General features: G+C 40.7%; 1 protein-coding gene across 1 annotated transcript in view; it reads right to left on the bottom strand.

Annotated features, from left to right (window-relative positions):
• The window catches only part of LOC129084645 (antigen WC1.1-like), a 155,183-nt gene that overhangs the window by 11,555 nt on the left and 116,571 nt on the right, over positions 1 to 27,057 (bottom strand). Inside the window, 15 exon segments of the mRNA XM_054590837.1 lie at positions 687 to 782; positions 1,199 to 1,336; positions 1,774 to 1,806; positions 2,065 to 2,379; positions 2,469 to 2,510; positions 8,558 to 8,872; positions 9,971 to 10,285; positions 10,362 to 10,451; positions 21,828 to 21,971; positions 22,494 to 22,580; positions 22,850 to 22,945; positions 23,333 to 23,470; positions 24,037 to 24,069; positions 24,320 to 24,634; positions 24,726 to 24,767. Of these exon segments, the coding sequence (XP_054446812.1) occupies positions 687 to 782; positions 1,199 to 1,336; positions 1,774 to 1,806; positions 2,065 to 2,379; positions 2,469 to 2,510; positions 8,558 to 8,872; positions 9,971 to 10,285; positions 10,362 to 10,451; positions 21,828 to 21,971; positions 22,494 to 22,580; positions 22,850 to 22,945; positions 23,333 to 23,470; positions 24,037 to 24,069; positions 24,320 to 24,634; positions 24,726 to 24,767 (2,199 nt within the window).

Here is a 27,057-nt window from a genome sequence, read left to right as displayed (position 1 = left end):
AACTGGCTAATGATTCAAATATCTCAATATTTTTGAATGAAAGTAAATACTTTTTAAAGCAAGTCTTACACCAAGGACCATTACTAAAATATTTGATCAGGTTATCATTTCCAGTTATTTTTTAAAAACAATTTGTGCCTCTTGTGACTGAATGAGGGTGGTTCTGGACACTGAGAGCCTGGCCCCAACATGGGGCATTGCATAGTCTCCAGACAAGAGGAAGACTGGAGTCCAGTGAGACAAGAACTTTTTCATCTCATATAAAGGAGACTATTCTGCCTGGCTCTCATTTCTGGGAGGAATTTCCCTTGTCCTTAACAGGCAGCCAAGACACGTCCACCTCTACTACCTAGAACAGACTTATAGTCACTGATCTACTCACCATCCCCAGTGTAATATGGCAGTTTTGTCACCGAGTCATCTGACAGGGATTCTAAAGCAGAGAAAAACATCACAAAAACAAACAGAAAACCTTTTCCACATCCAGGGGCTCCACAGTGAGAAGAAATGCTGGGTAGGCATGGCTCTTGTGGTGTCAAGGGAAGGCTCGGATCTCAGAGGGGTGATCCTCTGCCTCTGTGAGCCTGGAGTATATGTGAGGTCTGCAGATGCTGAGAAGACCTGTCCCACAGCCAATGGATGGTTGAGAAATAGAGGCCCCAGGATGGCAAGGCAGGGACACTCACGTGGGCTGCTCAGGAGATCCTCTTTCTTCGGTGTTAAAATATAATCAATCTCCTCATACAAGGCCTGGTCAAGAACATCTTCATAGCTGGACAAGGCTGAGCAACCAGAGGCAGGTCAGAGATTACTCCTGACACAGCCCTGAACTAACAGGCTGACCCTTCATTGTCCCCTAGGCTCACATGTGGAAAAACCCTCACAGTTTCCAGGGACCCTCTATAGTCTTATACCTCCGCACAACATCTGCACCTTCTAACTTCGTGTGACCCTGTAGCCAAAGCTCAGCTCCTGGTCTTTCCTGTCTCACATATAAAGCTATGACTTATGAGTGCTCGTATCTCCACTCTTTAGAACACCTGTATTTTCAGCCCTTAGTGGCTAATGAGGGGCAGGTGGATTTTGCAGACTAATGAGGTAAGAACAGATACCTTGCCCAGTTTTCCCCTTGGCACTTCTGGTCCCATTTCCTGCTTCCATATAATTTGTATGTTCCCCAGTACCGTCTGCAGCCCACCTCTGTGCTCCACTCTCCATCTGTGCAGCTGAATCACCAGAATGATGAGGACCAGGAAGAGAAGGGATCCCAGGATGAGGCAAAGGATCCCAGGAACAGAGAAGATGCCAGGGACGTGACTTGGGCCATATCTGGTCTCTAAAAAGAACAAAGCCAGGAGGATTTGGAGAAGGGCATATGTACAGGGAATCTAACTTATACCAATGTTTCCAGAGAGCTCAGGACAGTGAGTCCCAGCTTTCTACATAATGGGATTGACTGCCACCCTCCTGGGCCATGTCCCACACTATGATCTAAGACAAATTCAACTCCACTCCAGGTTGATCCATGGGAGTGCTAGGGGTTTTCAGCGATCCCCAGAAGTACAACAATCTCTGAGAGCCAGGGCACAGCTTCAGCCCCTTCTCTTGGGCTTCACCAGACTAGAGCATCAAAGCTTCTACTGATAACTCCCCACCACCCAGTTGCTCCTTGGGATCTTTATTTCCTGAGTTGGCTAATTCTGTCAGAGACTCTACAGAAAATGTCCCAAGAATTTGGACATTCTCTCACATACATGGATGGTGGTACTGTACCTGCTGTAGTGGTTGGCAATGTTGATCTTTTACCTATAGAGAAAAACAGGAGTTTGGAGCACGGGAATCGGCCAGAACCCTGGGGAGTCCACTTTTCCCACCTGAGCCCTAATATCTCCCTTTGGCTACCACAATATCAATATTGAATTCTCTCTGCTCCTCCATTGCTAATCCAGGGCTACAGCCCCTAGATGCTTCCTGAACACAAAGTGCCCATTTTACCGCAGCCCCGCCCATTGCCCCGCCCCTGTACCAGCCCAACCAGAGCCCAACCCAGGCTCCACCACTCACCAGAGCACCTCACTCCAGCGTCCTCCTCGTGCTTGCAGTCGCTCTGCCCCCAGGGGTCCGCAGCACAGGCCCACAGGGAGGACTCCCTGCCCCTGCACTGTACCTCATCCAGCCAGACGCGCCCATCTCCTGGGCCAAACGCCGCCTCCTGCAAGGCTTCCAGGGCAGAGCCACAGCCCAGCTGCTGACACACCACCTCGGCCTCTGCCAGGCTCCACGAGTCGTCACACACCGTGCCCCAGGAGCCATTGTGCCAAACCTCCACTCGCCCTGAGCACTCGGTGTCTCCATCCCTGAGTCGGAGCTTGTCTCTGTCTGACAAGGGAGCAGCACCTCCTGTTACCACCCCTGGGGAAGGAAGGCGCCCTGGGAGCCCACAGGGGAGGTGGGAGGGGCAGAGGTACCTGTGCAGGGGGCAGCAGTGGGACAGCTCTTGGGTCTCTTTCCTGCAGAAACAGACAATGGTGAAGCACTGGATCAGGGTCAGCTGGGCGTGGTCTTGCCCCACAACCAGATAATTTAGGGTGCTTTCCTCAGTCCAGTGACAAATGAAAACACAGACCTCATAATTAATCTAATGACCTGAGTTACTGAGAGATTCACTGGATCCTAGCCTCTATCCCCAGCTGAAATTACTTTATCTGTTTACTTGTTTATCACTCTCCACATTCCACAACAAATACAAACACAGACACATATACCCCCGAATAAAGGTCTCCTAAAAGAAGGACCTTACATATTTTCACCTCCATGTTTCTGATATTAAGACAGTGCCTAGCACTTTGTACACATTCATTCAACAAGCATACATTGAGAACCTTCTATACATACCATGTATAAGACCTTGATCAACATTTATTGAATGAAAGAATCAAGGAATAAAATCCAGTGAAATATAATTCTTTTAAGTCTTGCTGCCCAGCAAGAGAATAAAGGAAATACAAATTAATATAAATGATATGTGGCAATAAATAGTGGGTGATAAAAACAAGTTCAGAATCTCACAAGTAATTTGTATTCAGTATTGCACTTATATTTTTTAAAGGGAGATTATACTGCAAACTTTCCTTATAATTTTATCTGTGAAAATGGACAAGCAAAAAAGATTACTATAGGAACAGGATACATTTTTTAAAAAGGACTAGAACAAGTAGAATTTATGGAAAGATTGTTAGCTAGTTAGTGAGACAGGAATGTCTCTATGAGACTCAGATAAATATACTAAGCAAAAAAACATTAAGAAGACACAGAGGATCAAAACAAAACACATGTAAGATTTGAAACCAAAGAAAACAGACATAAATTCAAAACAACACAAGAAAAAAAGAAATATCCACAGTACTTGCCATAACATGTCAGATTGGTCTTATCTTTCCATATTGTCATATCAAACCTCTTGCTCTATGCAGAGGACATCTCTGAAAGTGATGGTAGGACCTCTCTTGGGTGGTGTTATATCAGGATCAAAAACCTCACTATCCCTTAATTATTGTGTTTGATTGTAGAAAATTATCATCAATATAAGGTCTTATAGTTTAATATTTCTTCAGTCTTTCACAAGAGTGAGAACATAAAGATGAAGAAAGAGAGACAAGGAAGGGAGCAAGCCCCTGCCTGTAAAATACCTGTTTCTCATTGTTGTGGATTTCAAGCAACTCCCACTGTATGGTCCAAAGTAAACCCAAATGAGGTGTAGTGTGGTTGGGGGGAACAACCCAAGAGGCAGGAGAAAATGTTGAGGGTAGAGAAAACATTGTGAAAATGCAAAAGAAAGATGGAAGAGAGAGAAAGAAGAGAAGCAAGTAAAGAGGGAGTAGGGAAGGAAGAAAAAGGAAGAGAAACAAAGCAACTGCTACCCTTATTCAGACTTCAAATAGAATGAGGTTTGTGGGCTTCGTAAGCTTATTGATTTTGGAGCATCTTTGTGATTTGGCTTTACTTTAAGAGTCAATCTCAGTGTCTAGATATGAAGAAGACAATTGAAAATAATTAACCTGAGAAAATAATTTGACCATATCCTAACATTTGTATGTATGTGCACCTTCTTATCCTTTGATCTAATAATATAAACATTGGTTGTAATCCTATAGCAATAAAGTAACTAGTATGTAGAGATACATGATGATAATATATATCACAAAATTATTTGCATAGGGAAAATTGGACTACCAATAAATAAGCAAATGCTTATATGAACTGTAGTACCATCTTCTCATGAATGAGGTATTTTCCATTATTTAAATGAGTTATAGCAACCTGGAGGAAAGTGCTATGGTTGCTGGGGAGAGGAGGGTGAGTAGAGTGGAATAGGGTATAAGAGGGATAAATGGTAATGGAAAAAATACCATAAATATACATTATTAGAAAAACCAATTAAACAGCATTATATATGATTGAATCTCAATTTTATTAAAACCAATAATAAAACACCATCCACAGAAATCGTTTTATGGGTATGAGCTTGGATATGCTTTAGTGGATAAAACATTGCAGCTGTGGATACTACATTCCAGCACCTTACTTCCAACTCTCTGTCTGCCCAGTTTCTCAAAAGTATTGTGTGTATTTTATCCATCACTTTATTCTTTGATATTTTAGTTTCTGGTCTCCACCCTCCCCTAACACTCCACCTTCAAATGAGTCTAGTTAAGACAATCAATGACATACAATGAATTTAATGGGCACACTTCAGTTCTCATTTATTTAATGTCTTAGTAGTGTTAACACATGTGACTATTACCCTTTCCTTGAAATTTTTTTTAACCTGGCTTCCAAATGCAATATTTTCTGGATCCTATTCTTCTGTCAGCTCTGCATCAAACTCCATGTCAGTTCATAAAATGCTCTACCCAATTTTTAAATATTAATGTTCCTTGCATTCTGTCCTAGGAACCTTTATTTTCCTAGTGATATCATTCCCTCCAATCTAAACATCTCTATGACAGCTTCACAAGTTGTATCTCTCACCCAGATCTTCTCCCTAAACTCAAATTGCCTGATGACATCTATCTCCACCTGAGTTCCTTATTCACTTTGAATTTAATGTATCAAAACTGAGCCATAGAATTTCCTCCCATAGGCTTCTGTATTGATCATATTAATAAAAGGCACCCCTGTATCTCTAGCAGTCAGCTTTGACTCCTTCAAGCTATTTTAAGTTACCATTATGCATGTCATTTTCCCTGAAATAATCTTTTGTTTATCCTGTCCTCAAAGGATTTTTTGTTTTATTTATTTATTTTAATTTATTTTTGAGGGAAAGAGATAGAAACAAACATCACTTTGTTGTTCCACTTATTTATACATTCGTTAGTTGATTTTTGGATATGCCCTGACTGGGGACTGAACCTTCAATCTTGGTGTATCAGCATGATGTTCTAATGAACCAAGCTACCCCACTAGGGTCAAAGGATGTTTTCTTAATGCAAAACTGATGAATTTACTTCTGAGCTTAAAAACCTTTCAATTAGTTTTCATTACAGTGTCATGAATACTTTTTATTTTTGAGTACAATATCCATACCTGCTGAGTGGAAGAGGGACTGAGTGGTGGGTAGGGGAAGGAACATGTATGGCTTTGTCAACTGGGGTAAGAATTCTGAGTTTCATCAAAAGGTCAATAGAAGGCCACTGGTGGCTTAAGAAAAAAAAGTAAAGAAACAAAAAAAATAAAATAAAAATATACAAACTAAATTTTAAAACTTGTCTCTGGCTGACAGAGGAAAAATACACATCATGGAAGAGAAAGAGTGAACCTAGGTGGCTGCTGGCAACTGTTGGTTAATCCAGGCAAGAGGTTCTTTTCTGGACTAAGATGATAATGAAAATAGAAAGGGTAGGAGGATTAAGGATACATTAGAAGAGAGAGCCAACAGAACTTGCCGGTATATTTGAATAGAGGGGAAGGGAAGCGAGAGAAATGAGGATTGATTCTTATTTATGGAGCTTACGTAATGGTAGTGACATTAACTGAAATGAGAAATAGAGTAGGGAGAAAAAATTTAGGTACAGGGTTAAGCAGGTCGAAAAAAACATTCTGTTTTATGTCAGCTAATGATTGAAGATCTGAAGACTTTGACAAGGTGAGTGTGAGTACAATCTACTGCCTGAGACGAAATGCTGGCCTAAGGTAAGGACTAAGGCCACTGATGTTGGAGCTTAGAAGAGAGTCTTTGCACAGGCCACAAGTCGGTAGATGTGCTGAAAGGAAGATGAGTTGTTTCTATTTTCATTTCTCAGTGAGGTAAGTCGCAAGATCCTGATTTTGAGAGCAGATAGTAAGAATCAGGTTTTAAAAAAAATTTTTTTAATTGGTGTTCAATTACAGTTATCCTCCCCTTTTTAAAACTCCATTTTGACAGTGTGAGGAAAACACTTCGTATATAAAATATAATTTTAAAGATAGGGAAAGCGCACATATTGGAGAAGCATAGTAAAACTTTAAGGCAGCGTGGAATGCCCATTAGAGATTGTGTCCGTGAAATCAAAAATAGAGTAGCAACATGCTGTGTGTTTTGTCCTTGCCTTATTTGTCTAGTACAGGCAAAGAGTAGTTAAGTAGTTGACTTCAACCATTCTCATGTGTGTCTGTTAAGGCTGACAAAGAGGAGGCAAGAGAGTTGAGCGTAGTTAAAGGAAAGTGATTATAATGTTGGATCATATTATTGAATGTGGCTAAGAAAAATGTGAAGTCATGAGAGAAGAAGAGTAAGAAAAATCAATAGGGGAAAGACTGGGCATATCCATGAGGATGGAAATTATTGGAAAAGGATCATTAAAGTTCATGAGCCATATCATAAGAAGCAATGATCAGAGAATGGAATTAAAAAATCAAGATTTCAAGGTGTACAGTTACTGATGGTTGGTAGTGTATGCAGAGCCAGAGGTTGGATTGGAGGGAAAGTGCTTAGAAATGAGGGACTGAACAAACTGAGAGGCCAGGATTGTTGCCTTAGTTCCATTTAAGTATGCTGGAGTAACTATTCATGGTTCCAGGAGTGCAACATAGACTAAGAACGTCGTGAGCCTGGTGCTTCAAGTCTTCAGTGGGCACGCGGGGTTGGGGGGGTGTGCATTGAGCAGAAGGTTGGACGATGACAGCAACAGGCAGAAATAGGAGGTGGTACTGCCTCATGCTGTTAATTTCAATGTGATGTTGAGAAGAAACACAGAACAGAAATTGTTGAAAATGGCAACTGAGAGCGAGGAGCATACCTACTCCAAGTCTAGTGCAGGGAAAAGTGTATTGAAAGAGATACAGACAGCCTCTGAGAGGAAAATTGGTGTTTTCAGGAAAAGTCAGATTTTGATCTGAACACAGAAGTGAAGGGGACAATGAAGATATAAAAGAATTTGCAGGATGATGGGCTCCAAATTCTGCAGAAGATTCTGGGAGAAGGAATGAAGGTGCAGAGAGTACACAATAGTAAACGAGAAAGGCCCAGAACATGAAGTATTTATTAGAGAAGAAGACCAATATACTGAGGGCCTCTTTGAAGAGACAAATTCAAGCTGAAAAATATAGGGAGGGAGTCCACTGACCTCCCAGCAGTTCTCCACGACCTGGCAGCCAAGAAGTACATAAACAAACAAAGAGACAAAACAACAACAACAACAAAAACTCCTCTTTAATAGAATTATTCTCCTAAGTCCCGCCTAACAGAGGTCTTTGCTCTGCTTTCCATTCTGGGCTAATCCTTTGCTAATCCTGTATCTCTCTACTTCATCCACTTTCTGCTCTGGCCAAGATGGAATTTTCTCAGTACCTCAGATATACCATGTCCTATCCCAACTCAGTATTTGCAATGACCAAAATGATCTGTCCCCTTTTTTCCTCTGAGAAACTTGAGCTCATCCTATAGATCTCCGTCTAAATATTATTCTTCTTTTGCCTGTATAACATGCTCTCAAGCACTTTCTCATTTTTCATGATTCTTGAAATTTATGCCACATGTGTGTTTCAGCACTAGATTGTAAGTGTTATGAGAGCCGTGACTATAATTTTTCACCTCTCTGTCTTCTTACCTAAAGTATAAATTTGTACCCAGAGGACTCAATTACTACCAGCCAATCCACCAATCCACTGAGCTGAGAAGTAGTCTAAGTGGTATAGATGCATTTCAGAAAAACATCAAGAGTTTGAGAGATGGAACAATCAGGATTGATTCCATGCTCTGACCCGAACTTCCTTTCAGGTGCTGGGCATACCTTTTAACTACTCCTAATTAGTTAGTAATTCCTTAGAAAGTTGGTCAGACTATTAATGGTGCTCCCAAGTTTTTGCCAATCTCTCATATTTTTCACATAATTGCTATGAGCACAGGTGTTCTTACTTTTTCTTTTGAAACCAGATTGCAACATGTGGATTAAATCATGTTCACCCATCTGCATCATGTACGCTCACATTAAATTCTTCCCTTAGATTTGAAAATAGAAATATCACTAACAGCTTCCTACAGGGCTGGGACAGATGCATAGAAACAGACAGCAAATACCTGCACACGTGATATGAGCTTCCTCCTTCAGAATGCAAGAACTGTGTTTCCAAGGGTCGGAAGGACACTGCCAGAGGGACATATCAGTGTTCCGACACTGGATTCTATCCACCCACCGGGGTCTGGAACCTTCTCTAAAATTGACCGAAGAATCAAGGGTCCCACTGTCCCCACAGCCAAGGTGTCTGCAGATCGTGGACAAGGTCATGGCTTCCATGGGGCTGTGGCAGACGCTGCCCCAGGTCCCATTGTAGAAAACTTCTAGCCACCCGGCACACTCCTGGTCCTCGCTCACCACCCTCAGCGCCAGGGACTCTAAAGTGAAAGGGAAAGCAGAGCACAGTGAGCAGCCCATCAAGCTCCGCATTTCTTCTCTCCCCCAGTGGATGTGAACACTCATCGCTCACTCTTCTGAGACATCCACTAAGTGGCAAGACTGACATTTGTGTCCATTTTCCCTGACTTCGTCCATTTGTATCTGTGTATGTCTACCACAGTGATGTAGTGGAACATGAACAGAGAGGAACTCCAGCCCTGGGCCCTCTGCCGGGAGGGCAGCTAAGTCCTGCTTCCTGACAACATTTCTGACAGAGCATGTGGGAGGGAGTGTGGATAGTGGGTGGTAGGTGGAATAATGGACCCCCAAAGATTTCTGCATTCTGTCTCATGGAACCTGTGAAATGTTACCTTTTATGGGAAAAGGGACTCTGTAGTTAGTATTAAGATAAGGACCTTGGGATGGTGAGCTTAACCTGAGATACTGTGCATTAACCGAGAGAGTTTAGCCTAATCACATCTTTGGACCATCCACTCTAAAAACAAACAAACTTTCCCAGCTTTGGTTCAGAGGGAAATGTGAGTAAGGAAGAAGGGTCAGAGGGAAGCAACGTTGTTTGTTTGAAGAAAGAAAAGGGAGCATGGAGCCCAGGAAGGAATGCACACCAGCTTTGGAAAGTAGACAAGGCAGGGAGCGGACATCTTCCCCAGAGCCTCCAGAAGGAGTGCAGCGGTGTTGACACCTTGACGTCAGCCCATGGGGCCTGATGTCAGATTCTAATGTACAGAACTGTACAATAATAAATTTGTTTTGTTTTTCAGCCATATGGTAATTCATTACAGCATCAGTCGGATATCAAGATTTTACTACCATAAACAACTGAAGAGGAAACCTGTTTTCAATGGAAGTCCTGTTAAAAAATGGCTTTGTCAGGAGATATTGCTGAGAAGGAAGGACCAGAGCCCCCGCTGCCGCAGGAGGAAATGAAATACCAATCGTCATACCTGCTAGACAGGCAGGCCCTGTGGAAGGCAGCTTCCTTCTCTGGCCCTTTCGGTAGCAGTCTCAGGGCTCAGACTCCCATCCTCGAGGGCCCCCGCCTTCTCCCCAGCCAATGGTCAATGCGCAGCGCTGACCTGAGCAGATGACCCCTGCGTCCTCCTTGTGCCAGCAGTCGTGCTGTCCCCAGCCCCGGGAAGGGCACTGCCACAGGTGGGACTCCTTTCCTGTGCACTTCACGTCATCCAGCCAGATCCGGTCTGATCCTGCCCCGAAGTGAGCAGAGACCGTGGCATTGATGGCTTGTCCACAGCCCAGCTGTCTGCACACGACCTGGGCATCGTTCAGGTCCCAGCCGTCATCACAGACGGTGCCCCAGGCGCCCCGGTGGAGGATCTCCACTCTGCCGGCACAGCGACTGCCCCCGTCCACCAGGCGGAGCGCTCTGCTCTCTGAGGAGAGAGGGGTAAATGGGGCATTTACAGAGGGAAAAAGAATAGGGTTTTCTGGCCCTGTGGGAGCCCTCACCTGAGCAGTTGGCAGCGCTGTCCTCTGAGGCTGCAGAGCCTGCTGGTTCAGACACTGAGTCGCACCGGGGCAGCACCTGGGTCTGGTTTCCTGGAAAGAGTTGGAGAGTGAGTAGGGTTGAAGAAAAGGAAATTAAACTTCATAGTAACCTAATGATGGGGTCTGAGATGAAAGCTGAAAGTTAGGAGTAATGGTATAATATTAGACTCACCTTCTTTATGGAGAGTTCTACTACTGACAATACCCAAATTTCTCTTTTAAGCTAAACATTGCATGAAAAATGAGTTTAGAGAGAAGCTGGAATGTATTAGTACTCTGAGAAAGTGTTGTAGAACTAGGAAGGCAGTGAGAACTTAAGGAGCCAGGCTGTCAGAAGGAAGGAAAGGGCAGAGATGAGCCCCTACCCCAGAGGACTTTGTGAATTAAAGGGTTATTGTCTAGACTCTGAACAGCTCAGGAAATTTTGTCAGACTCACAGGGTTTGGGGAATACAAAGTATAATTCAGGGTGAGCCACAGAGGGCCTTCCCTGTTAACCAGAATCCTAAGGCAAAGTAAGATAAAAATATTCCTCACAGGAAAGGATGCTCAGGTTCTAATCACTGCATTTCCTTTTAAATAAGGCAACCCACCCTTAAATCAGGTTCCTGGAGGCAAAATAAGTGCTTTCTGAAGGACTTCTACAGTGTCTATCAAAAAAAAAATTCCCATATAAAAAGGATCTTGTGGAAAACGAAGAGGAAAAAGGACACATTCCGATGATTTTCACAAGACATCTAGCATGGAGTTACCTGACTAGGAGTTTAAATAACCATGATTAAAATGCCCATAGAATGGAAAGACAAAGTGCTTGTCTTGGCAGAGAAGTTATTACAAAAAGCAAATAAAAATTCTAAGACTTAAAAAGTTGAAAGAACTGAAAAAGTGAGTGTAATGGCACATTAGATCAGCACATAGTAGAAATAGGAAAAGAAAAGATCAGAGGCAAATATATAGAATAAAGCACAGACAGGCAAAGGATAGAAAAACATAAAAAGGGGAACAGGAAACATGCTGAAAAGGTGTGATCTTCATGTGTACAAAGTCCTAGATTGATAAAGCAGTAACTGATAAAATGAAAGGTAGAATACACTAGAAAATGCACAGTCACAGTCTGATATTGAATACACCGATGATGATTCTTTAAACCCTTCCACCAGTCTTTGATAGTGCGTCCTTTGAGAAGTGTGGTCCATAGCTCTCTCACTGGATCTTGGCAAACCTTTGAGAGCTGCCTGTAAGCAACAAAATGCAGCGAAGGCAACACTGCTTAACTCTTAGCACTAGGTCAGAAAATCGTGCAGCTTCCCCACATTTCATTTAGGACATTTGCTTTAAGGGAAGCCTGACTCTGTTGAGCCTGTCAGGTTGGAAAGGCCATACGCATGTGGCCTTGTTAAGCCCAACTACCAGGTGTTTTGGGTGTAAGAGAGCCACCTGGATTTCCAGCTCAGGCAAGCCGTCAGATGCCTTTAGCCCCAGGTGACATCTAAGTGAAACCACATAAAATACCTCAAGATAGAACTGCCAAATCGAGTCTGTCTCAAGGTCCTGACCCAGGCAATCTGAGCAAAATGACGTGTATTATTTGTTTTCAGCTGCTGAGTTTTTTAGGAAAATTTGTTAGTCAGTGTTAGTAACCAGGACACTCACCGTGTTCCCTAGAATGCTGCCACTACATAGAGAGAGAAATGTTTGTCTTTAACTTCTACTAAAGGGATTAAAAATGTTTGTCTGAACGAGGATTGAACATGAATGCTCATAGCATCTTTATTCATAGTAACCCCAAATGTGTGCCATGTCTTTTGGACCAACGCCTTGGAAGGTTCTTAGAGAGACTATGGGACAAGCCCTCTGGTTTTTGTAGATGCTGTTGGTGAGTGTTTCCAGGGCTTTTGTTATTCAGAAAAACAAAATGAAAACACCTGTCTCAGTAACAGGGCGAGCAAGGCCAGAAAAATGATCTATAGGTATCTAAAATATATAATGGTAATTTTAACAATTATGCACCTGAAAACTATAGAATGCATGTTATTCTCAAGAGCGTGTAGGCCATTTACCAGGACTAATTATATGCTATAGCAAATATGAGTCCCAAAAGTTTTGCAAAGGAAAAATTATGAAATGGTGATTAAAAATTATTTTTGAGTGTAGTAGAACTAAGCTAGAAACAAACAAAATCAGTTAAATCAATTATGCCAAGGTATACTTTTCACTCAATAAAATACACCTACATTAAGAACACATTGTGATGTTTTGACAAATGCATGCACTCTAGAATCAACTACCTTAATATAGCATGAACATAAACCCCCAAAGTTCCCATTTGCTTTGACAGCCAATCCGTCCTCTGCCTCACAACCCAGTTTCTGGGCAAACATTTCTGTCTTCTGCCACATAGTTTAGTTTATGTCTTATAGAATATAGTGGAATCATATAACATATATTTCTTGTTGTATGGCTTCTTTTTCTCAGCATGTTCTTGAGAATTAACCTGTGTATATATATTTATCAGTTGTTTCTCCTTTTAATGGTTGAAACGTCTTCCATTTTCTGAATACAGTACAATTTGCTTATTCGTTCTTCTGTTAATAAAATTTAAGTTGTTTATGCTTTTTTACTATTGCTAGTAAGGATACTATGAACATTAATGCTCGAATCTTCCTGTGGACCTAGGTTTTTATTTCTCTCATGGCATTGTCTAATAGTAGAATTGCTGGGTAACATTTAAATGCATGTTTAACTAACTTTTGGTATATTTACACAATGGGATACTATGCAGGAGAAAGAAAGAAGGAACTCCTACCCTTCGTGACAGTGTGGATGGAACCGGAGAGCATTATGCTGAGTGATAGAAGCCTGGCAGAGAACAAATATATGAACTCGCCTTTAAGATGTACTAATAAACAAAACCAACAAGAGAGCAAAATAGAACCAGTGACATGGAAATAAAGAACAAACTGACAGTGACCAGAGGGGTGGGGAGGAGGGGAATAACGGGGGGAAAGAAGGGGAAGTGACCTGCAAAGGAACACAAATAGAGGACTCATGGGCACCGGAAATGGGGGGCGTTGACTGTGGGAGTTGGGGGGACTGAGTTGAGGTGAGCAAGGAGGGAAAGGGGAGACAACTGTAACTGAACAACAATAAATTAAAACAATTTTTTCTTTTTTTTCAAAGTGTTCTCATCCTCTTACATTACCACCAGCAATGCATGGAGCTCTAGGTGCCCACATCCTTGCCAAAACTGGAATTGTAAATGTTTTAATTTTAGTCATTCTAGTTAGCAAATTTCTCCTCATACTTTAATTTGAATTCCTTCATCATTAATGATGAAGTCTAGTTCTCATTTTTTAAATGCTTAATGCCTTAAGAAATGTTGCCTACTCCGAGATCCCCCAAATTTCCTCCTATGTTTTCTTTTAGAAGTTCAATTGTTAAACATTTTACATATAGGTTGTTTGATAATCAATTGAAGCTCTTTTTGTTTTGTTTTTTTGGTGCTGTGTGAAGTAAGGGTTGGGGTTCATTTTTCAGTCATACAGATACTTTATTCCAACATCATTTCTGAAAATATATACCTCCTCCAATATTTTGGCACCTGTATTATTTTGCTGGGGCTGCTGCAACCAACTACCGCTCACTGGGTGGCTCCAGCAACAAAAATTTATTTTCTCACAATTCTGGAGGCTAGAAATCCAAGGTCAAGGTATTGACAAGGTTGATTTCTTATGAAGGTGATGAGGGAAGGAGCTGTTCAAGGCTGGCCTTTGGCCTTGGCTTGTAGATAGCTGTCTTCTCCCTGTGTCTTCCATTGATCTTTCCTCCGTGTGTGTCTGCATCTTAATCTCCTCTTCTTACAAGGTTACCAGTCATATTGGATTTTGGGCTGATCCCTATGAATTTTGTGTGCAGGGGCACAATGTAATCCATAATAGCATCGTTGTATGTAATCAACTGATACATATATTTGTGTCCATTTCTGAACTCTCTATTCTGTTCCACTGATCTCTATATATCTATCCTTACTCTGAGACAATAGTGTCTTGTTATTGCAGCTTGATAGTAAGTCTTGAAATCAGGAGCTTCTGGATTTGTTCTTCTTTTCCAAAGTTGTTTTGCCCTTTTTTGTCCCACATAGATTTTAGAATTGGCTTATAAATTCGTGCAAAGACATTTACATTATCCCAATGAGTGAATATGGTATGTTGGCTGCTTTTGTGTGCATTAATGAAGCTAAAAGAGAAGGAGTCAGAAACTGCCAGAGCCTCAGAGTCATGGCTAATGATTTATTTTGTAGAAGGAAGGCCACAACACCGTAAAGGAATTGGGTGGAGATCATGTGAAATCCTAAGAGGGACCCTGCTCCACTTATGATCAGTAAAATGATTCACGTGGTGCAGGGGAAAATAGTCAAGAGCCCCTAAAACCTGGGGATATTAAGGCAAAGAGTTAAGCTATCCTGTGGGACAGTATAAGCATTTCATCCATGATCCCTTTTTCATATTTTATGCACAGGAGATTAAACAACATACTCTTTTAGAAGATTCTGCTGAATGGAGGGGAATGCTCAGTCTTACTCGGGATCCTCCATTCGTTGCAGCTTATGCTAAAATGTGGATAGAGAGACAAAGTCTTTAAAAAACTTTTTTCTTTTTTATTCTTCTTTTTTTATGTAGGCAAATATGACTATTTTTAAGTCATTTCTATTGTTATTCTATTACAGTTTTCCCAATTTTCTATCTTTGAATTGTATTTTTTTCCATTACCATTTATCTGAGACAAACTCTTAATGGAGTGAATGATATAAAGGCAGGTGTGCATAACTCATATCCTAATTTATTTATTAGTTATTGTAGCACTTATTTGTATTACAACTATAAACCTACTTTTGCCCATCCTTGTATCTTTGGTTTTCAACATGGGAAAACAGAGAGCTGAGGAAAGAGAGGCAGGGGAAGGAATAAGCCTCTGTGTATGAAATATCTGTTGCCATAGTGTGCTACAGTGTGTTTCAGGTACTCTGCAGTGTATTGTTCGGGTAATGCATACATGAATGGGGTGTGTATATTTGTGTGCATGTGTGTGAGATAGAGAGAGAGAGATTGAAAGAAGGCATAATACACTCACCAGTATATAGGGATTATTTGTAAATATTTTATTACACAATTGCTTATAGATTGGAAAAATTGAAATCAACTGTACAATCAACAAATAGGCAAACAGTTGCCCAAATTTTAGTAATAGCCTTTTATAAATGAAATAGTTTCTGCTCTTTGACACATGAGTTAGATTTACCTGGAGGAATATCCATGATATCTTAAGTGACAAAAGCTAATATAAGAATAATGGGTGTGACGTAATTTCAATATTGTAAAAACAGACATCAGTACACCACCAAATAAACCTACTAATGGGTATTTACATTGAGGTCTTCCCATCCCAATCCATCCTTACACATTTACTGGATTGGTATCAAAAGAAAGAGAAAATTGGGAGAAGAGGGTCAGGCACACCAAACAATGTAATTCTCCTCCCTAAAAATCAGTACTGATTTATTATTAGCTATACCAAAGTTTCCATATTTAGTTATTTGCATGCCAGCATAATGAATATTTCCAAACCAGCATTCTAACTGTATAATTACATAATCAAGATTTTCTTCACATTTATTACCTTTAGAAGATAGTTAAACATTTTTTTCAAATGAAAAGTATACAAGGTCTGTCTGGAAAAAGTGCAACCATTGTTAATATAATGAGAACAGTTTGCGTGACATTGGTGTAACCTGGCAGCCAAGAAGAGTGTACTGGAATGCACATGAGTGAACAATCACAACTTCACTGTGCTACACAGTAGGGGTGGTAGACGAGGTTGAATAAGCATGTGCGCTGTGTGGCTGTCACATTCAAAATGGCTGAGCAAGCAGAGCAATGCACCTCCATCACATTTTGTGTTAAGCTTGAACATTCCTCCATGGACTATCTGGATGATTTAGAAGACAGAAGCTGTGGGCAACGGTGACTGGCAGCTTCATCATGACAATGTACTATTCATGCATCATGTCTCGTGCAGGTTTTTTAGCGAAACATCAAATCACCCAAGAGACTCAGTTCCCCTACAGCCCAGATTTGGTGCCCTGCAGCTTTTCCCAAGACTAAAAATCACCTTTGAAAGGGAAGAGATTTCAGACTGGCACTGAAATACATATGAAAATACGACTGGGCAGCTGATGGCAATTGGGAGAACTGTGTGAGGTCCCAAGGGGCCTCCTTTGAAGGGGACTGAGGTGTCATTGTCCAATGTACAATGTTTCTTGTACAATCTTCTTCAATAAATGCCTCTTTTCCATATTACGTGGCTAATACTGGACAGACCTCACATATTACTACCAAAACTGTCTATAAATTAATAGAAATTTTTGAAGATCACAAACTATAGGTATATTTGTTTTCTCCAAAACCCTCCATGTACTCCCTGAAACCAAAAATTGGGAAACAGTACGCTGCATTAGAAAGCTCAAAACCATAGCCTATGAGGCTGTCCACATGTACAGCTCTCTATCTTTATCCTCGTAGATAGTTGCCTACAGTTATTTTAGGAACAAGCAATGTTTTACTGCTTAGCATTGCCTAAACCATTGGGTTGTTTAGAAACTTTGTGTCTTATACATATTTCTCTTCTCTGAAACAGACTTTTAAACTCAGCAGGCTTTAACTTTTTTTCCCTCATCTCTCCCAATTTTAAATAAGTTTTCATTTTTACTCATGCCAGTTCAATAAGTTAAACTGGTTTAGGGTAATCATTGAATACTAAATGAGAAAGAGTCCTTATGGATAATATCTATATATTATTTGCTTTGTACTCCCAAGATAACATATTTAAAAAGTGAGTAAGTTTCTCATTGCAGAGAATATATTTCTTTGGTTTATTACCACTTTTAATAGGTGCATGTCTTGAATGAGTGTTTTCTGACCCCTGTTATCATAATTCCTTTTTCCAGAAATGGTAAAACTAGACTTGATTGTGTCCCTGTGTGCCACATATTTCAAACACAGGGACAAACTGAAGCAATATTCACTATAGCTAACCAACAATAAGTTTTAGAATTTCTGACTTCAGTCAATCATCAAATGAGCACTACAACAAGTTCATTAATTGATAGTCCCAGCTGTTTTGCACATCATTTTTCACCTTTTTGCATTTCCTGCTAGAAAAGTTTGACTGGCTCTAAGTGATATAATTCTCCAGAACAAATCTGAGTTTTATCCCTCAATAACTGTCCTAAGTACACTACATTGAATAAATTTTCTAGTTAAAGAAGACTAAGCTTCCACTGAAAGGAAATAAGATTGAAAGGAAAATTTCAGATATTCCATGCAGTAATATTTTCACTGATATGTCCCCTAGAGCAAGGGATATAAAGAGAATAATAACTAAATGGAACTGCATCAAATTTAAAAGCTTTTGCATGGCTAAAGAAAACATCAGCAAAATGAAAAGGGAAACAACTGTATGGGAAAATATATTTGCCAATGAGACCTTGGACAATGGTTTGGTCTCCAAAAGATATAAAGAACTCACACAACTCCACTCCAGGAAGACAAATAGCTCAACTAAAAAGTGGGCAAAGGACTTGAACAGACACTTCTCTAAGGAGGACATACAAAGGCCCAGAGACATATGAATTGATGCTCAGCATCGCTAGCCATCAGAGAGATGAAAATTAAAACCACAATGAGATACCACTTCACACTGGTTAGAATGGCCATCATTAACAAACAACAAACAGCAAACAACAAGTGCTGGGGTGGCTGTGAAGAAAAGGAAACCCTAGTGCACTGGTGGTGGGAATGTGGACTGGTGCAGCCACTGTGGAAAACTGTATGGAATTTCCTCAAAAAACTTAAAACGGAACTCCCTTTTGACATGGCAATTCCACTGCTGGGATTATCCCATAAGAATACAGAAACACCAATTCCAAAGAACTTATGCACCCCGATGTTCATAGAAGCACTGTTTACAATCTCTAAACGCTGGAAACAGCCTAAGTGCCCATCAATAAATGAATGGATCAAAAAACCGTGGTACATTTACACAATGGAATACTATGCAGCAGAAAGAAAGAAGGAAATCCTACCCTTCATGACAGCATGGATGGATCTGGAGAATATTATGCTAAGTGAAATAAGCCAGGCAGTGAAGTACAAATACCATATGATCTAACCTATAAGAAAAACCTAATCAGCAATACAACAACTGAGCAAAATAGAGCCAGAGACAGGGAAAAAAGAACAAAGCTATGGTAACAAGAGGGAAAGGAGAAAGGGGTAATGGAGGAAAAAACAGAATGCGTCAAGTCAAGGAACATGTATAGAAGACCCAAGGACCAAGACAAGGTACGGGAATGGAATGTGGGAGGTGGGGTGTGAGTATTGCAAGAGAGAGTAATGGGAGAAAATGGGGACAACTGTAATTGAACAATAATAAAAAAAAAGATTGAAAGAGAAGTAAGACCTGTTTAGTAAGTCAGAATCAGACTCTGAAGAGCAGCATAAAGCAAAGAGAAGTTGTGTCATTGAGATCCTGAAGATCCTCTTGACCTAAAGAGAGTTTGATGAATGATATTGCATGAACCTTTGTGTGAGGACTATTTTCCTGTCACTACCTCTTCTGATATAGTTGTGTATATCAACCCATTAAACCCAGTGTCAGCTCTGGGCCAGAGTTGGATAGATGGATCTGGAACAACTGGGAAACTTATTTTTTTCATTTAGATATAAACCCAGGAATATGATTTATAAATCTAAATCAATATCCAAATTAGAGCAAAAGAAATAAACTGAAGATCTGCAGGATAACATTCTTGCACCTCCACCCTCTATCCATCAAGGGAAGAACCATACAGAAATAAATGCCTAGTACCATTCACAAGAGGCTGTGAAGGTTATGTGATGTGACAGAGTGAAAAGACTAGAGGGACTACAGAGAAATAAGCTTGCTAAGTGGAGAGTTAAGTTCGGGTTCTGAATGACCACAAAGGAGGTGGTTATTTGTGGGTGTCCAAAAGTTAAAGCTCATATTCATTGAGAAAATGTGAAAGGTTATGTAAATAAAATAGGAAACCCACTCAGCACTATGGAATCAGTAAGTGGTGGAAGAAACAAGCAAAGAAGTAAAAAAAAAAAAAAAGTTATTTACATTTGTCGATATAAACAACAGAGAAGTTTAGTATTACATTTTACTACCCAGCAATCCCCTCTATTAATAAGGGTAAAGTATGAGTTTTAATACTTTCATGGAAGTGTTAAAAATTAAACTTGAAAAGTTATATGGAATACAAAAAAGTCTAACATGACCAAAACCAGAATATATAACTAGTCAATATCCACAAAAGGAGTCCTTATGCTACTTCTTTGTATTCACATTCATGTCCCACCCCACCTCACCCTTCTCCCTATCACCTGGAAACTGATAATCTGTTTTCAATCTGTATAGTTTTGTCATTTTAATAACATTATATAAATAGAATAATATAACATTTGTATGTAATGTTTCTGCAACTCTTTTCACTAAGCATAATATTCTGTAAGCCCATTGTGGTTGTTGTATGTATTAGTAGTTCATTCCTTTTTCTTGCAGAAATGTATTCCATGGTACGGATATATCAGTTTGTTCAACCATGGAGACATTGAGGACAAATTTGGGTGGTTTCCAGTATTTTGTTATTACAAACAAAACTGCTAAGAAAATTTGTGTACAGGTTTTTCCAGAACATAAATTTTTATTTCTCTGGAATAAATGGCCAACCATTTAGTGGATACAGCACACGGTAAGTGCATGTTTAGTATGAAGACATCGTCAAAGTGACTACATTCCAACCATCAATGTATGAGAGAACCAGTTTCTTTGCATTTTCATCACCATTTGATATGAGCACTATTGCTCATTTGAGCTACTCTAATTGATGTGCAGTAGTCAACTTATGCCTTTTAATTGCACTATTTGGTCCATTCACACCTAATATTAAAATATGGTTGGGTTTAGCGCTACCAGTTTGCTCTCCATTTTCTATTAGTTCTATCTCTCTTTTGTTCATTTTTCCTGCCTTCTTTTTAGTTACTTGAAGATATGTAATATTCTGGTTTGTCTCTTCTACTGGCTTTTTAGCTATATGTCTTTGCATCAATTTTTAGTGGTTCCTCTAGAAATTAGAACATGCCTCACTGTCTTATCACAGTCTCCTGTGAAGTAATTCTGTACTACATCAGGTAAAGTATGTAAGAACTGTACAACAATATGTTTCTATTACTCCTATGCCTAGTGCTACTGCTGTCATATGCATTGTACGTTGCATGGATTTTGATGACTCTATCTCTATAACCATAAAACTCATATAGTCAAGAGTTCCTGATTCTTCTGTGTATACTCCTTCTGGATCTCCTCCGTCTAGGTCTCCTATTTTTTGCTTTCTTGTCCACTTAGATCATGTCTGTGGGCCAGTGACAATTTGTTCTCTACTAACTTTCAATAAAAATAGATGAATTGATGTAATTTGTTTAGAAGGCTTTATAATTAGAGAAACAAGAACTGACAATGTCCTGAAGAATTGAGATGAAGTGATGGAGATGAAAGTCTGAATTTAAAAGGATTTGATAACTTCCCTGGCTTGTGTGACTCAGTAAATTGGACACCATCATGAAAATTGAAAGGTCATGGATTCAATTCCTGATCAGTGCATATGCCTGTGTTGTGAGTTCAGACCCGGTTTTGGGCTTGGGCAAGAGGTATATTTACACAATGGAATACTATAAAGCAGTAAAAAAAAAAGAGCTTCTTACCTTTTGCAACAGCATAGATGGACCTGGAAACAATTATGCTAAGTGAAATACACCAGTTAATGAAATAAAATTACCATATAATCTGACTGAAAAGTGGAATCTAATGAAAAACAGAAACTAATGAGCAAAATAGAGGCAGAGGCATAGAAAGTATGCAACACACTGACAGCTGCAAGAGAGGAGGGAGAAGGGGGCTGGTTGAGAGAAGGTGAAGGGATTAGTCAATGAACATAATGAATGACCCATGGACATGGACAGCAGGGCCGGGACTGACTGAGAATGAAGCATTGGCTGGGTGGAGAAGGGCAAAGGGGGGAAATTGGGACAATTATAGTAGAATAAATAATACAATATTTAAAAGAAAAAAAGCATAAAGTTATGGAAAAACAGTTACTGAGACTACAGAGTGCTTCCACTGTCCAAGGGAACCTGAAAGGTAGAAGAAGTCATATGGTCTAAGTGATGCTATCAAACATATGAGGACATCCAAAGTTTGAATCTACAACAAGAATGGCCACTAAGACTTTCAAATTCATCCTGTCCAGGCCAGAGACAAGATATGACAGGTATCACCTAATCCCACTCACCTGTCTGAGAAGCTCTCACCCCATTCTCTTCTGCGGACACTTCCTGCTCACCCATCTGAGAGGAAGAAGGAGCCTTGGACATTGGTACGTCTTCTGCATCATCGTAATTGTCGCTAAAGGCATCAGTCCTCTGTGCTGGGGCTTCTAAGAGCAGAGAAAGGGATCAGGTGAAAGCACAGTGAATGAGTTGGTTTAGATAATACCTGCAGTCCTTTCTGACCCAGAGATTCTGATGGCTGCTAATCAGAGTCATCATTCACCTCATGCTTTAATGGGTGTTCCAAGGCCATGCACTTCATTTCTATGTGACAATAAATTGACAAATGATCCAAATATCTCAATATTTCTTGATTAAAACTAAATTCTCCTCAAAGCAATTCACATATCAAGGACCATTACTAAAATATTTGATCATGCTATCCTTCCAGATGTTATTTTTTTATAACAATTTTTGCTGCTGTGGCTGAATAAGGGTGGTTCTCGACACTGAGAGGCTGGTCCCAGAATGGCGCATTGCAGAGTCACTGAAAAAGAGGGAGACTTGAACCCAGTGAGGCAAGGGAACCCTTTCATCTCAGTCAAGGGGAGACTCTTCCCCCTGGCTCTCTTTTCTGAAGGGTAAGTTCCCTTGTCTCTATTAGGCAGCCAAGACAGATCCACCTGTACTACCTAGAGCAGATTTATAGTCACTGTTCTACTCACCATCCCTGGTGTAATATGGCAGTTTTGTCACCGAGTCATCTGACAGGGATTCTAAAGCAGAGAAAAACATGACAAAAACAAACAGAAAACACTTTCCACACCCAGAGTCTCCACAGGAAGGCTGAGAAGAAATGCTGGGTTAGCATGGTTCTAGTGGTGTCAGGGGAAGGCTTGGAGCTCACAGGGGCTCTGGAGAGGTTCCTCCTGCCTCTGTGAGCCTGGGGTATACGTGGGGCCTGCAGATGCTAAGCAGACCTGGCTCACAGCCAGTGGATGGCTGAGAAGTAGAGGCCCCAGGAGGGCAAGGCAGGGACACTCACCTGGGCTGCTCAGTAGATCCTCTTTCTTTGGTGTTAAAATATAATCAATCTCCTCATACAAGGCCTGGTCAAGAGCATCTTCGAAGCTGGACAAGGCTGAGAAAACCACCAACAGGTCAGATGTTACCCCCTGACACAGCACTGAACCAACAGTCTGATTCTTTATTGTGCTCACATGTGGAAAAACACTCACGGCTTCCAGGACCCCTCTATAGTCATACATCTGCACCATGTCTGCACCTACTACTTTTGTGTGACCCCATGTCCAAAGCTCAGCTCCTACTCTTTCCTGTCTCACATAAAAAGCCATGACTTCTGAGTGCTCACATCCTACTCTCTTAGAGGCTAACTAGGGGCAGATGGACTTTGTAAACTAATGGGGTAAAAGAAGAGATACCTTGCCCAGTTTTCCCCTTGACACCCCTGGCCTTATTTCCTGCCTCCACACACTTTCCATGTTGTCCAGTAGCTCCTGCAGCCCACCTCTGTGTTCCACTCTCCATCTGTGCAGCCGAATCACCAGGATGATGAAGACCAGGAAGAGAAGGGCTCCTACGATGAGGTAAAGGATCCCAGACAGGGAGAAGATGCCAGGGTCAGGACTTGGGCCAGATCTGGTCCCTAAAAAGAACAAGGCCTAGAGAATTTGGAGAAGAGTACATGACAGGGAATCTCACTTACACCAATGTTTCCAGAGAGCTCAGGACAGTGAAGTCCCAGCTTCCAACATAATGGGATTGACTGCCACCCTGATGGGCTGTGTCCCATACTATGTCCTAAGATATATTCAGCTCCACTCCAGCATGATTCACAGGAGTGCTGGGGGTTTTCAGGCATCTCATAAGTACAACAGCCCCTGAGGACCAGGGTACAGCTTCAGCCCCTTCTCTTGGGCTTCACTAGACTAGAGTATCAGACAATCTTGGTGTAGCTGTAGGCTGCTGAGGAGCAGCAATCATGGGCAAGTGAAGACATCCTTAGAGCCAGCTACTAATGGTTTGAGGGCATGAGAAACTTCTGACACAGTGAACCAAGGAAGGGAAAGCTTCTTCGAGGAACTAATAACCCCCCACCAGTTGCTCCTTTGGTCTTTTCTTTCCTGGGTTGGCTAAATCTGTCAGAAATTCTACAGAACATGTCCCAATAATTTGGACATTCTCTCACACCCATGGTTGGTGGCGTTCTACCTGCTGTAGTGCTTGGCAACATTGATCTTTTACCTAGAGAGAAAAACAGGAGTTTGGAACATAGGAATTAGCCAGAACGCAGAGTTGCTCCCTTTTCCCACCTGAGCCCTAATATCTCCCTTTGGTTACCACAATATCAATATTGAGTCCTCACAGCTCCCAGTCTCCTAATCCAAGGCTACAGCCCTTAGATGTTTTCAGAGTATAGAGTGCCCATCTTACTAACCATTGCCCTGCCCCTGCTCCAGCCCAGCCAGAGCCCAACCCACGCTCCACCACTCACCAGAGCACCTCACTCCAGCGTCCTCCTCGTGCTCGCAGTTGCTCTGCCCCCAGAGGTCTGCAGCACAGGCCCACAGGGAGGACTCCCTGCCCCTGCACTGCACCTCATCCAGCCAGACGCGCCCATCTCCCGGGCCAAACGCCCCCTCCTGCAGGGCTCCCAGGGCAGAGCCATAGCCCAGCTGCTGACACACCACCTCTGGGTCTGCCAAGCTCCACGTGTTGTCACACACCGTGCCCCAGGAGCCACTGTGCCAAACCTCCACTCGCCCTGAGCACTTGGTGTCTCCATCCCTGAGTCGGAGCTTGTCTCTGTCTGACAAGGGAGCAGCACCTCCTGTTACCACCCCTGGTGGGAAGGAAGGGGCCCTGGGAGCCCACAGGGGAGGTGGGAGGGGCAGACGTACCTGTGCAGGGGGCAGCAGTGGGACAGCTCTTGGGTCTCTTTCCTGCAGAAGCAGACAATGGAGAAGCACTGGATCAGGGACCACTTAGTGTGGCCTTGCCCCAAAACAAGATTATTTAGAGTCCTTGGCTCAGTCCAATGACAAGCGAAAACAGAGGCCTCATAATTAATCTAATGGCCTGAGTTACTGAGACATTCAGTGGATCGTAGCCTCTATCCCCAGCTGACATTACTTTATCTGTTTACTTGTTTATCACTCTCCACATTCCACTACAAATACAAACACATATACACATACACACATACCCCTGAATGAAAGCTCCTTTAAAGGGAGGACCTTGCATGTTTTATTCATCCTTGTGTTTCTCTTATTAAGTCAGTGCCTGGCACTTTATATGCATTCATTCAACAAGCATACATTGAGAACCTTCTATAAATGCTGTGTAGAGAGGTTTGATCACCATTTACTGGATGAATGAATCAATTAATAAAGTCTAGTGAAATATAATTCTTTTAAATCTTGCTAGTCAGCAAGATAATAAAAGAAATAAGTTAATATTAATGATATGTGGTAATAAATAGTGAATATTAAAAGCTAGTAAGTACAAAATCAAACAAGTAATTTGTATTCAATATTACACTTATATTTTTAAAGGGAAATTATAAAACAAACTTTCCTTATAATTTTATCAGTGTAAAAAATAGACAAGCAAAAAAGATTACTATTGGGACAGGGTACATTCTTTAAAAAGGACCAAGAACAAGTAGAATTTAGAGAAAAATAGATTGCTAGCTAGTTAGTGAGACAGAAATGTCTCCATGAGACTCAGAGAAATATATTAAGAAAAACTAGGAAATATATTAAGAAGATAAAGAAAATCAAAACAAAACACATGTAAGAATTGAAATGAAGGAAAATAGACATAATTTTAAAACAACACAAGAAAACAGAAATAAACATAGTACTTGCCGTAACATGTCAGAGTTGGTCTTATCTTTCCATATCCTCATATCAAGCCTCCTGCTCTATGCAGAGGACATCTCTGAAAGTGATGGCAGGACCTTTCTTGGGTGGCATTACTTCAGGATTGAAAGCCTCAGTACTCCTCAGTTATTGTGTTATTGTAGAAAATTATCATCAATATAAGGTCTTATAGTTTAGTATTTCTGCAGTCTTTCAGAAGAGTAAGAACATAAAGATGAAGAAAGAGAGACAAGGAAGGAAGGGAGCCCCTGACTGTAAAATACCTGTTTGTCATTGTTGTGGATTTCAATAGGGTGGGGCAACTCCCACCGTATAGTCTAAAGTACACCTGACTGGGGTGTAGTGTGGTGGGGGGGAACAAACCACGAGGCAGGAAAAAATGTTGAGCACAGAGAAAACATTATGAAAATGCAAAAGAAGGATGGAAGAGAGAGAAAGAAGAGAAGCAAGTAAAGAGGGAGAAGGGAAGGAGGAAAAAGGAAGAGAAGCAAAGCAACTGTTACCCTTATCCAGACTTCAAATAGAATGAAATTTGTGGGCATTGGAAGCTTATTGATTTTGAAGCTTCTATGTGATTTGACTTTACTTTTAGAGTCAAGTACTTGAAAAATCTCAGCATCTAGATATGAAGAAGACAATTGAAAATAATTAATGTGAGAAAATAATTTGAGCTTATCCCAACCTTTATGTGCATGTGCACCTGCTTATCCTTTGATTTAATAATATAAACATTGGGAGTAATCCTATAGCAATAAACATTAGTATATAGAGATAAATGGCAATAATATTTATCAAAAATTATTTGTATAGGGAAAATTGAAAATAATTGGTCTACCAATAAATAAACAAATGGTTATAGGAACAGTAGTACCAACTTCTCATGAATGAAATATTTGCCATTATTTAAATGAGTTATTTAAATAACCTGGAGGACAGTGTGGTGATTGTTGGTGAGAAAAAGGAGGGTAAGGGAGAAAGAATGTATAAGGGGGATAAATGGTAATGGAAAAATACCATAATTCCCATTATTAAAAAACGAATTTAACAATAGTATGTATGATTGAATCTCAATTTTGTAAAGACCAATAATAAAACACCCTCCACAGAAATCCTTTAATGGGTATGAGATTGGATATGCTTTAGTGAAAATGGATGGATTTAGAAAATGGTACTTCCTAGTCCAATAATCTTTTTTATATTAGGGGGGATATGAATGAGCAAGGAGTCATAGGATATGATTCTCCTTTTACATCTTATATACCATCTCTGCTTACAGTGCGTAAGGAATTTTTTTGTAATTTAAGTGAAAGAGAAGTAAATTTGCCTTTTTCTAATCTTAAACCAAACT

The sequence above is a fragment of the Pteronotus mesoamericanus genome, unplaced genomic scaffold (genome assembly GCF_021234165.1).
Source record: "Pteronotus mesoamericanus isolate MK-2021 breed Mesoamerican mustached bat unplaced genomic scaffold, CSHL_Meso_final scaffold_21, whole genome shotgun sequence".
NCBI classification, from domain to species: Eukaryota; Metazoa; Chordata; class Mammalia; order Chiroptera; family Mormoopidae; genus Pteronotus; species Pteronotus mesoamericanus.
Note: the sequence above shows the minus strand (reverse complement) of the source record. Positions and strands in the feature narration are given on the sequence as shown.